Below are 13,345 nucleotides of genomic sequence, written 5' to 3'. Positions count from 1 at the left end.
TTCTCCCCCCTGGAGAAAGTGACCAACAGGCCCTGACCAAATATGTTAACAAAAACTATTTCAATGTTTCCAAACCTTTTCCCAAATTAACATTGTGAATGTGTTCAGTGCTACAAGACCATAACCCTGAACTGTCAGTAAATGCAATAATGGAGCCACTTGTTTTCTGTCCAACGTGAGGCTAAAACAGCACAAGCTCTATGTTAGAGTGTCATGTTTGTGTGTATCTTTTCCTGTACTTTCGCAGTATTCTTGAATGTGACTTTTGAAAGCACACCGATTCTGGAATATGTGTTTTTGACGCTCTTTAGGTATCTGATGTGTTGCATCGCCAGAGGCGGCCAACCTAGGTTTTACATTGAACAAAATACTGGTGTCTCCTTGTGTATTATGTTGTCTGGACCATTTCAACAGCCCTTTATGTCTAGACAGTGGACAGAGTAGAAGCTAGGTGTAATTACAATTTGGTTCACATGGGAGGTTATAGTACTACAGATTTGTAGTTTGCTCTTTTGGTGTGTTTTGGGAGTACGTTCCTGTTTCCTGTTGTCCTTTTCCTGTCTTTGTTGCCGCTGGATTGGCAGGTGTCAGTGTTTTGTATATTTCAGTACATACCAATGGAATAAAAAACCCAACTTCTTAACTGAGAATGAAAACGTTTTCTTCAAGCTCCGACTGTCTGTCTGTTCATGCCCCTGACTTTAACAATAGACTTTGTATTCCACTGCCTCAGCATGCGTGCATACATAAGCAGCCCTGGCTTGGTAGTTCTATGTGCGCATCACGATGTGTGAGCGAGCGAGCGAGCGAGCGTGTGTGTGTGTGTGTGAGTGTGTGTGTAGTGGTTTCACATGTCAGATCCCATTCTCAGCAGCTGGATGTGATTGTTGCACCACACCGCGCAGTTTGCCGAGCCAGTCACTCACCACAAGGGAGTAATGACATAGTTAAAGAGGGTGGTGGTGATGTGGGGGTTTGTGGAAGACTTTGAAATCGCTATCATGGAATCCCTTCAAGTATCAAACGTGTGCTCAGCTCAGGCCATATGAATAAAATGTCTTATTCCCGGACTGTACTTCAGAATGGCACTATTGTTTGAAGGTACAGTTCACCACAAACTACAGAGAATATACAGCTGTCATTAATTTACCAAAATCTTTGAAGTGTGCTGTCCTTGATTCCTCCACCAACGTTCACCGCACTTACTGTAGATACTGGCTGACCGCTGTTAGCAATCATGGCTAGCATTATTGCAATGCTATCATCTAATAGCCACAGATGAGAAGTTGAAGATACTGGGTTTTTTTTTCTTCCTCTAACTGATACTCGATACTGCTCTCCTGTATCTGCTAGTCTGAATGTTTTCAAGATGTGGATCCTCTTTGCAGGCCAGATGACCCCATTAACCTCTGTGGGGGAGACATTTATAGACTGAACGGGCACAAATACAACTGCGTTGCTGTTAGAGTTCACTGAGTTGGTCCTCAGACATTCAGCAGCGAACAAAGAAAACCCAAACTACCCTCCATCACACATTTTAGGGTAGAGTGTGTTTTTCAAATGAAGGATTCATTGTGGGAAGAGGTGTAGCTACAGTCATTAGGAAGAAAGGAGATGAGAACAAAACTGCTGAGGAAATAAAGTGCAATGTCTCCCTCCTCTGGCTGGACGGAGGTGTAAACGTTCCAGTAGTTCATGCCTTTCTTAAAACACTTTAGAAAAGTTAAACAAGCCTCATGGTATGTCGATATACACATATGCAATCCATAACATCTACTTTTATGTTCAGTGTCGATTTAGATGCTTTAGCAGTGAGGTTATAGTAAGTGATGTGTTGTACTGGATGGCATTATATTGAGGTGCTGTAATCTTCATCCCACCTCATGTATGTAAATAGTAACGACAAAATATTAGAAACACCTCTCAATATAATGTGGCATGACCTCAATAATAGACATATTGAACAAGTGAATGTATACATTTCCAACAATGTCACCAAAAACTGAACATATTGAGCTTCGTAAAGATAAATGTTATGGCAGGGCTGTTGTATTGGACTGCATTAGATTGTGCAGGTGTACCTAATAACTGTGTATGTGGTTTTGTTTGAAATTAAAACAACACTTCACTTTAGTGGGGAAATCCCTTGAAAATGTTCCCTCGTATGCCTGGCGTGCCGTTTGCAGGATGATGGATGTGCAGGGTTTTGACACTAGACGGCTGTTTTCTCATTCGTCTGCCGAAGGAGGAAAGTTCCTCTGTGCTCACCTTCAACGAGTCTGGAAGCCAGTCGTGGTCCAGGATGCAACTTACACGAGTGTGATGTAGAAACTTGAATCCTCCAGTTCACACACACATACACTTGTATACATGTACAGTATATATTCTTATAATGAGGACAATGCATATTCAGTATCACCATCCTTGGTCTGTATCCACTGAAGAAGCAGTTCTCTTTGCTGCCAGAAGGTGTCACTCTCAGTAGGTTAATCCAGTGAAATTGTAATGGAGTAGTCACAGTCTTTGTGGGGAATTTCCGAAACAGGATGTGTTGTGTTATCCTAAAATGGATAAAGATTTTTTTTTATTTTTATTTTTTACATATAGTGTCAGACATGTGCACACCAACAACAACATTTAGATACCTGTGCAAGTACCTTTACACGAGTGTCTCTCACATTACAAGTGGACACAGCCAAAGAAATCTCCTTTAGAGGGAACTATGAAACATATTTGAAAGGTCGTTGTAGAACTTAGATGAAGCAAGTCTGAGCTATCAGATGTGTGTCAGAAATAACATCTGTTGAAGGATCAGAGACAGCGATCTATCTTTGTTGCCCTGATACTGGGGTCTGTGAATATTTGTTGAGCAGCTTTGCCCGGTAGCTTCTCGGCAGGTCTCTCGTCACCTCAAGGGGAGGTCTGTGTGTCACACATCCTTGTCCTCCCCCCCACCTTCGTCCCCACCTCTCCTCTCCTCTCCAACCTCCATTCCTCTGCTTCTCCTCTCTACTCCATGCTGGGTATCCATGGGCTCCAGACCAAACAAGCAAACAAACAGAACAACAGAAAAACCCATCACCCAGACAAGGTTGGTCTGGGCTTGGGGGAGAGATGGGGAGAGATCTTGTTTGCTTTCTGGGCCGGTTCCATTTCACTATGATGGCAGAGAAGGCCTCCCAGGACACGGCTACCCACACTTCTGTTTGACTTCCAGGGGGGATCAAGGTGGTCCTCGGCACTGACACATCACCTATACCGACCCAATACACAGCTGTCTGCAGCCACGGGCCTGTAGCCTTTACCTAAGCTGGCCCCGTACTCTTCAGCTGTGTGCCTTTATCTGAGGAACATGTTGGTGTGGCATTCAGATGGTGACCTTTAATCCTCGCACTGCTGTCTTTCAGTCATGGCCAGTAAATATAGGGATTCATTTGATGGCTTCAAACTGCCATCCCATATATACAGCATGCTTTTACATTACATTGTCAGTAAAAAGTGACTGGAAGTGTCCATTACTAAAGCAACAAAAACCTGAACATTTACCCTGTTCCCATATTATCAGCTCAGTGCCCTCTGCCTGTTACTGACTATAATCCACACAGTAGCCAGGCTGTTTTACTTTTGTGTCCTTGCTGAAGGGCACAAGTCCCAAGAAACACTCTATCTCCAATCTCTAATACAATCTCACAGCACGCAATGTTCTTTCCACATTAAGACCTGGGAGACGAATGAATGCAACTGCAGAGGGCATTTATACCTTAAGCATGTGTGTATTGGAGACAAAGGTGTCCAAAACATGGCAAGTGGTCGACAAGATCAACTTCAATTCCCCTGCATGTTTACCTATCACCTAATGGCCTGAATCATGGAAGTTATATGTGTCCATTTGCAGGAAATTTCAGGGTATGTTGATGAAACGATAGTAAAGGTAATAATGACAGATGGAAGATGTCTCTAAGTCGGAGTTTTAGGCTGTGTATTGCAGGAAAAAAAGGTCAAAGCTACGTGTGTGGTGGCGGGTAGGGACATCAAGACATTCTTTTGTTGTAAAAGCAGTGGAGAGAGGAAATGAAAGCTGGAAATGGTTTCCTAGTCTGGGAAAATGCAGATGAGCTATATAGGTATGTTTGATTTGCTGACGCCAGCTGTGCCTGGAGAATTCCCCTGACCCATCCTATGGACCGGTTGCTGTGTGAGGCCACATGTACCTCAGTTGCAAAGCAGGCAGGCGCAATACGCAACCCCCCCCCCCCTCTTGAAAGGGCTGGCCATTGAACTCTCAGGCAAGTGGCAATATTTGCTCACCTGAAATACACACATCTTGCCAATTGGGGTCGGGGTGGGCTCAGGGACTGGGGAAGGACCCCTTGATGCAGCTGTGGCCTGGAGAAAGACCAGACCAGGAAGTTTTGTGGCTGGAGAGGGGTGGGGGCTCTCTTGGCGGGGGGCTGTTTAGCGGTGGCGGCTCTATTGTGTCTTAAAGGAGGCCGGGACCGTATTTGTTCGAAGCTGCAGGAGGCTGATGAGGTGCTAATCTGTTGAGTGGCTGTGTCATTGGGCCCCTGTTCCCAATAGCCTGTTAGCTGTCAGGGCCTGTAAAAAAGGCACAATTTACGGGCCCCAGGCCAGGACTCAGCCATCGGTGTCCACGGGTAAGCAAACACAGATTGGACACTTATGTTGTTGCTCTGGTAGGGCAGGCTTTACTACCAGGCTCCTGGGGTGACACGTAGGCAGCCTCTTTTCAGCCCTCTTCATGAGTTGTCGGCCCCCTCTTTGCTCCTCTGTAAACACTACAAATTAGCCATCTGCATATGGATGGACCCTCAGTCCATACAGGAAGGAGACAACCGCCTGGTGGAAGGGAGAGGCTCTCCTCTAATGTAGCCCAGATATACATTCTCCAACATCAGCTTTTAATTTCTACCCTCATGCATACGAAACAAAGATAGCACCTTCAGGCACTGGGATTTTAGATATGCCAGGAACGTGTGCCTGTTCAAGAGAGTGTGAGATTTTGTTGTATGGTGCTCTGAGGCATGAGGATAATGGAAGCGCAGGGCTGCCCAGCTGTCTGAGATGGGTTCGGGTCAGCAGTCAGAGGTAATCCCAAACTTGAATTTCCCCATCAGCTCTGGAATACAGATAAGACGGCAGCAGATATGAACCTCACTCAGTGACTGACTGAGTGACTGATGGAAAAAGGAAATGGACCAAAAGCCTCTCTCAGATGTAGAGCTGAGATGTGTGTGTGTGCATGTATTCTCAAGAAGTCTGTCAGAGATGGTCTCAACCCAGCAGATTTGTGGAAAATGAGCATTGTGGTGATCAAAGGAAGGTTTGTATTAAAGATTACTACAATATCTGGAATATACCCTTATTTCATAATGTTATATCAAGTCCAAAGGATTAGAAAGACCATTACTGATACACAACTTTTTAATCACCAGGCCAGGTTTGCCCTCTTGTCCAACATGACGTGGATCTGACAGCACGGCGGCCGAGTGTGAACCGCAATACCTCATCATGGATTATGGCTTGAGCTTGATTGTAGTGATATTTAGACACAGAGCTTCCCATGGGAGCCTGGCACTTTAATTAACATAGCACTACTGGCCCCCCTCCCGTTTTAATTGCCTTCAGTCTGTGATTAAATGTGTATTGACTCTGCAGTTGGTCCACTAATGAATAACAATGTGCTGATTTGGTGATATTAAATCTTTTGGCTCTAATACACATCCCATCCACGGTGCTTAGAGAGTTCAGACATTACAGGGAACCATGACATCTGAGCACATCTATAATAAATCACTCAATCCACATGAACAACAGGGTTTTCATTTCATTTATTCAATCAATCACCTCTTTTAGTTTTCTTTTTCTTTTGTCTGTAGTAAAATCTGGCAGATACACACTTTAAATTGTCTGCACCATTTCACATTGAAATGTTTTTAATAGTGCATAAAATTGGTGCCCTCTATATAATGATTATATGCACCTAAAGTATTTATTACTGGTCAATAAAACAATATAGATTATTCAAGCCATTAAAAAGAAAACTAAATGGGTTGCCAGGTTGTGAAAACTAATTATTAGTTTAGTATTAGTAATTATGCAGTTAAAAAAAAGAAGCTGGTAATCCATTAATACTTGTTCATGAAAGCTAGCTTTATTAAAGCTTAAAACAGAACAAAATGATTTATTAGCTCAAGCAATTACTTACAGCATAAACCCTTTATAAATGATGCCTTATCAGAAAGTGGTACCTACATCTGTTTTAAACTCTATATTACAACAATCTGAGTTCCTAAAGACTCTAATTCGGTGCACATGCATTCTTTAGTGTCATCTGATCTGTGCATCTCTTGGGATCCCACCGTCCTCACTCTACCCCTGTGGTCCAATAGATAAACTGTCACCTTGTTTGATAAATGAAGGGCAGCGGTCAACACAGGGCCCTTTAACATGACAAGAGAGAAGTATTGAATCTGCAATGCCCTGGATACAGTCAACATAAAACATATCGAATGGCATTCCTCGCCACATTCCTCTCAATATCAAAAGGTGCGTATTTGAGGATATCCTTAGTGCGTTTACGCCTGTGTTTGCGCCCTGACCCACTGGGGCCAGTGCAATAACTTTGGACTCCCTCCCACACTGCATCTCGTTGCAATGACCACTCTCGGTTTTTATTTAGCCGGGTTGTGTGCCTTCCCAGTCCAGCCGCTTTTCAGATTCATTTCCAGGTAAACACAGTGTGGCCAGCCACAAACCTGCGGCCAACAGGCGTTGTCACAGCTGTGGCAGATAATGGCAAGTCCAAACTCCAGCCCGGCTCTGGAATGTTTACTGTCACCACAGGCAAGTTGGCAGCAAACATTTTTTTCCACCACTTTGTTCGAGGAAGACTCTTTCGTTATTGATATTATTTTGATGAATTACATGCTTAACATTTTGCCCTGTTCTCTATTGTGTGACTTGGTGCACTCAGAAGGATAAAAAAGGCACAAAAAAGGGACATTCTTAAGTGAATCTTTCAATTTCAGTTGAAAAAAAAACCTTTACTTTGAAAGTTGAAACTTAAAGTTAACACATTCCCGCCAACAACTCCTGGGTGTTTGAAGGAATGTTCCGCCTTCCTCCCACAGACCAGGGAGCACCCTGTTTCCATCCCCCTGCCCTGCACCCAAGAAAACCCCCCAGCCACCCAACAGCATCTGTACCAGAAAATCCGGCTTTGTGGTGTCATCTTAGGGCCTTGCTCATTCAGGTGTCGTGCTTTCACTTCTTTAACTGACCCATTAAACTTTCATCATTTAGTGTTTGTCCTTGTCATAACCAGTAAAGGATTGACACCTGCATGTGTGAAATGTAACACTGGTCATCATGGAGGCTAACTGATCAACAGAGTGGCAAAACTAGCCCTGAAAGAGGAGAGATGTGGGGCGCACCACTGGTCTGAGTGCTGGATATGTATACTCATTGGGAAAAGGCTCATCCTCGTGAGGGAAATTAATGCTATTCTGTTCTCAGTTCCAGTGTATGCAGAGGGTTGTGAAAGCATGAGCTGGGAACAGAATGATCAACAATAAATACATGTTGCATAAATGATTGTGAACCACAATGCTCCCCAATTAATATGCTAGTCAATATACTGTTTTCAAGCTTACACACAGTGTTGCAGATGGCCAATTCAAATTGTCAATAAGATAAAACAAAGGATGAAGTTGACATAGTCTGTGCCATATTGTCACCTGTAGCTAACACACACACACACAATAGAAAGGGTTCCACATAACGTGACCATAAAATAAGATGATTTTATTGTGCAACACACAATAAAATCATCTTCATTTTCATCATGGAATTCTTATGTGGAGAAACATTTTTGACAAAAATAAAGTAAAAGTAAAAGGCTAAAAAATAATGTTTGAATTATTAAATCCGTTAAATGGTGTTGCTATTCATTTATTGGCCATTTGCATTGGTTTTGGAAGCGCAACCTTAGTATTTCATCATTCAATAACAGGCCTATACAGTGTGTGTAATTGTTCATCTCTCTCATATATGGATATATTGCAATGAAGTTGGATTTGTGAAATTTCCGTCATCATTTGACATCAAACCACAAAGGGTCAGTGAATTAAAGCTACTATGACTTCAACCCCACCAGCACTGTTGCAAGTTTAGGAGAATTTGGTGCTGCAGGACAAACCGTGTTGCTTTTGTGGTAACTAAACTGTACAATTTATTAACTTGTTGTAGTCTGAATCACAGATGAAGGACAATCTAAATATCATCTGTCATATCAACTCCTGATGGTCTGCACATCTGATATCTTTATTGCACTTTTATTTTGTGCCCTTCCATACAATGATTTATTGCACTGACATCCCAAACAGAAACGATACAGGAGCAATGTCTCATACTCTAGATGTTGTCCCTCTTTAGCTCAGAGGGGATGTTAAAGACATTGCCCAACTTTCTTGTACCCCATCAGAAAAAGTAGCCAGGGCATATTGTCTTGGAGTGGCTCTCCTTTGCAGCTATAAGCACACTCAGTGTATCAGCACACACATAAGGAATACACACAAAATGGGGTGATATAGAGGCTGTATACGGCCGAGTTGAAGTTTTTGTTTTTGACTAAATCCAAAATGTGACCTTCACCCATGTGAGAGGACTCTGGCAGGTTGATGATTAACTATAGAATTAGCAACATGTCTCATTCAGGAACATAATGTCAGGCAGGTCAAGGACCATGTTAGAATACTGAGGATTTGGTGTCTGTAATTTAAGAATAACTACATCAAGTGCTTCATGTTTTCAGGACATGCACACTATTGATTTGGTTATTTGGTTTGGAACAGGCACAGTTGGTTTAAGTAAACATCCACCAGGAGATGTTTTGTTCTTTTACACACTTGTGTAAAAATTGTAAATGTTGGACACTGAAAAACACCACACATGCTGGTGTAACACACAAACTACCAGTATCTTTTTGTCATAGATGGTGTAGACAGTTTGGGCTTATTTTTCTGTCCATTTGATTTGACTTGTTGTTTGAAATGTTTTATGTTTTTAAAGATGAACTTATATGCATCATGAATGCACATTTATAGATATTATATGTGAAGACCAGGTTACAGCAGATGCAGTCCTAAAGTATAGGCGAATGCATTTTCAACACAACTGAAAATTGCATAAGTAATATCTCAATAAAATGTTTTTTGTTGTTGTTGTACCGGTTTCATCATTATGAAAATATTGTCATTTTTAATTATGATAAAATCATAGCCTCGTGTTGACTGAGTCAAGCCGAGAAAGCGCACACATTTGACCATCTCCTGCTCTCTCCGGTGAAATCCCCGATCCTCAAACACACACACACACACACACACACACACACACACACACACAGCTTTTTCTCATGATCTCATTTCCAAGTTAAGCAGACTCTGTTAGTCCCTCGTCAACACGACAGGTTTACTCGCCTTTACTAATGGCTCTCTATACTGATAGTTATGCTCTTGCGTAAATATGCAGTCAAATAGATGTACCACTGACACGTGGCTGGCACCGGACTGCAGCCTCACCTTGATGTTTGTGTCATACAAATACTGTACAGGCAGCGAGAGTGAATGGGCCTCAACAACCCGTCTGACACTGTAACCGTGGATCACCTCCACCATGAGGGCGGCACAGAAACCAACATGGACAAAGATCCATCCACCTATACTATGATGCACTCTCTGAGCTGGCATAATAACGATTTATATGAAGTGTAAATTAAAGTCAGCAAATAAAAAGGTGGGTGAATGAGTTTTGGGTTTGACAGTCTTTAATGTTTATTGCAGCTTAAATGATCTAGCATCCATTTAGAGTCAAAAACACAAAGAAAAAAATGACACAAAGTCCATCGATTGTAAAATGTTTGACGGACTGAAAGAATCAGGCTTCCCTGTGTGCAGTGCAGAGCCAGTTGGGGACAATAACCGAGAGAGGGCGCTCTGAAGCTATGCGTGGCACATTCAACACTAATTAAAACATTTAGAAACAGTCATTCAGTCATCCAGGTTAGTGAAGCAGTCACTAATCAAAATTCTTTTGGGTGCAAATATCAGTGAAATTATTTAGGAAAAAAGTACACACTTTAATGCCGACAAAGCTGCAGAAACCAGTTGATTCGTATTAGAGCATAAAGGTTAAACAGCTGGGACAAAGTAATGAAATGGCTTTTATTTTCATTAATAACCTAATCAATAATCAACCTGTTTTATCAAAGAAGCTTAAATCATGGGAATGGACCCCAGCAGTACATGCGTCCGTGCAGGCCCACACATCAGCCATAAGATCATTCTTCTCTGCGGGGGTTAGGCGTTTAAAAACACAATGATGTTACTCTTTGAGTTGAATGTGCCCGGATTTATCCAACAACACAACCCTGGCGTTATACTGTAATACAATTATTAATCGGTGGTTGCATTTGCCTGGATGCATCCCTTTAAGCGAGTTTCTATTGAGGGATCAACATTTTGTCTAATTCATAACCGTTGCCACGTTCTTTAGTGTGGTTGGTGTGAAATAACGAACAGTTATACACTGGCTTACAGGCTATAAATTCCTTGAAGGCAACGCAATAAAAATGTATTATGATTCCAGCTCAGTTGAAGTGGAATAAGCACGTTGGAGGATGTGCGTAATGAAAAGCCACACAGAGGAAGAGCGCCAAACATTCCTTTTATAGCTCCCCTTTTTTTTTTCTCTCTCTCGGCCAAAATACAATAAGATTAGTTTATAATGAAGCTTTTCATAAGAAACTGTTCTTTTCAGGCAGCGCAGGTGTACAATTGGGGTGAGGGGGGGTTGCGAGGGAGGGGGGGAGCTTGAGGAGTCTCACGCCTAGGTGCGAGGAGATTATTCAAATAGGGCCCAAGGCGTAGAAGTAGGGATTGGAGGCTTGCCTGGCGCACAGAGCTATATCACAGCGTTAACAGGCAGCACGGAGCGTCATTTGAACTCCAGTCACTGACAGACGCATTTCACGGCTGGCTCCATAAGACACACATGCGCCAGTCCTCGACGAAGGGACACACCGACGACCCAAATACACCCAGTGGTCCCCAGTCACCTGCTATTAGAGAGACTTTTGGCTTTTCCTCTGCTGGGAGACGCTTGGTAAAAGTCCTCCATGATGCTTGGAGCAGTTAAAATGGAAGGACACGAACACACCGACTGGAGCACCTACTACGGAGAGCCCGAGGTGGGTACCTTAAATATATATTTTTTTCCCGTCTAAAGCCGATCCCATTTTATACAACTCAATATTAGCCCTGAGATAATATTAACTTTGTGATCAAATATTGACTTGAGGCGCCTCCAAATCCTCCCCCATCTCCACGCAGCGCACTATCCTAACAAAGTTGCTTGACATGTAGGGGGGGGAAACTTTTCTCTCCGGTTATAATTTCTAAAGTCTATACGTATCTTTTCTAAATCAGACATTTTTTTTTTGTCATGTTTCCACTCAACAAACATCCGAGCTGTTTGATTTTGGGGAGATTGATTCAAATATTTGTGCTGCAGTCGCTATTTAGTGTGTGTGAGTCACAGCCATACGAGGTGTCAACATTCATCGACATTGTACATTTTCAGCGGATTGTTCCACTTCATTTACCTGCACTGCCGGGGGCATTAAATGCATTGTTAAAACATACGCAGCTGTTTTTATTTCTATTTCACGCGGAAGCAAATGTCCATAATGTGTATTTCAACCTTCACCAGCCGCTGCGCATTTAAATGAACAGTTATCTTCTTCTGAGCGAACGCTATCATTCTGCTTTTACAAGGCTGAAAGAGAATCTAACCTCTGTGTTTAGTCATTACTGCTGCTTCTGACTCCTCTCTCCTTGTGCCGTGATGAAACTGATGATTCCTCTTTCCCTCACTGACAGTGTTACACCTCCGTTGGCAACATGAACACGGGCCTGGGAATGAACTCTATGAATACCTACATGAGCATGTCCGGCATGAACTCCACTGCCAACATGACGGCCAACTCCATGAACATGTCGTACGTCAACACGGGCATGAGCCCCTCCATGACCGGCATGTCACCGGGCACCGGAGCCATGAACGGCATGGGCGCAGGCATGACGGCCATGAGCGCTGCCCTGAGCCCCAGTATGAGTCCCATGACCGCGCAGCCCGCATCTATGAACGCCCTGACATCCTACACCAACATGAACGCCATGAGCCCCATATACGGACAGTCTAACATCAACAGGTCCAGAGACCCTAAGACCTACCGCAGGAGCTACACACACGCCAAACCCCCATATTCCTACATTTCCCTCATCACCATGGCCATCCAGCAGTCTCCCAGCAAGATGCTGACACTGGCCGAGATCTACCAGTGGATAATGGACCTCTTCCCTTTTTACCGACAGAACCAGCAGCGCTGGCAGAACTCCATTCGCCACTCTTTGTCGTTCAATGACTGTTTCCTCAAAGTTCCCAGGTCGCCGGATAAACCCGGCAAAGGCTCCTTTTGGACTCTGCACCCGGACTCCGGGAACATGTTTGAGAACGGCTGCTACCTGAGGAGGCAGAAGCGCTTCAAGTGCGACACCAAGAAGACCATGAAGGATTCCGGCCGCAAAGGGGGAGACGGCGGCTCCTCCAACAGCAGCTCGGAGAGCTGCAACGGCAACGAGTCCCCGCACTCCAACTCCTCCTCCGGCGACCACAAAAGGTCCCTGTCGGACATGAAGACGAGCCAGGCCCTGAGCCCGGAGCACGCCGCCGCCTCCCCGGTGTCGCAGGGGCAGCACCTCATGTCTCAGCACCACTCGGTCCTTGCGCACGAAGCGCACCTGAAGCCGGAGCACCACTACTCCTTCAACCACCCCTTCTCCATAAATAATCTCATGTCCTCGGAGCAGCAGCATCACAAAATGGACCTAAAGACTTACGAGCAGGTGATGCATTACTCCGGCTATGGCTCCCCCATGGCCGGGGCTCTTTCCATGGGCTCCATGGCGGGCAAAGCCGGTCTGGATTCTTCATCCATACCTGACACAACTTACTACCAAGGCGTCTATTCCAGGCCAATCATGAACTCCTCATAAACTCTTTACCCCGCCATCCGATGTGGACTTTCTTCCCCTTCAATTTGTACATTTGTAAAAAAAAAAAAAAATAGAGTTTGTGTACAATATGTATTTCAGATATTTTTGACGTTTCCCACCGTTTTAGTTGTCGAGTTTGTTAGTAGCCTAATTATTTTGAGAGAGGGTGTTGATAATAATAATAATTAAAAGTGATGATAATGTGACGAGAT

The 13,345-nt window shown here is 43.7% G+C and overlaps 1 protein-coding gene across 1 annotated transcript; it reads left to right on the top strand.

Annotated features, from left to right (window-relative positions):
• The first annotated feature begins 11,194 nt into the window (after nucleotides 1-11,194).
• Nucleotides 11,195-13,133, top strand: foxa2 (forkhead box A2). The gene is made up of 2 exons (XM_070920513.1): nucleotides 11,195-11,266; nucleotides 11,958-13,133. Exons 1-2 carry the CDS (start codon nucleotides 11,195-11,197, stop codon nucleotides 13,131-13,133), a joined length of 1,248 nt encoding a protein of 415 aa, XP_070776614.1.
• Nucleotides 13,134-13,345: the final 212 nt, after the last annotated feature.

The sequence above is a fragment of the Enoplosus armatus genome, chromosome 15 (genome assembly GCF_043641665.1).
Source record: "Enoplosus armatus isolate fEnoArm2 chromosome 15, fEnoArm2.hap1, whole genome shotgun sequence".
Classification (NCBI taxonomy): Eukaryota; Metazoa; Chordata; class Actinopteri; order Centrarchiformes; family Enoplosidae; genus Enoplosus; species Enoplosus armatus.
Note: the sequence above shows the minus strand (reverse complement) of the source record. Positions and strands in the feature narration are given on the sequence as shown.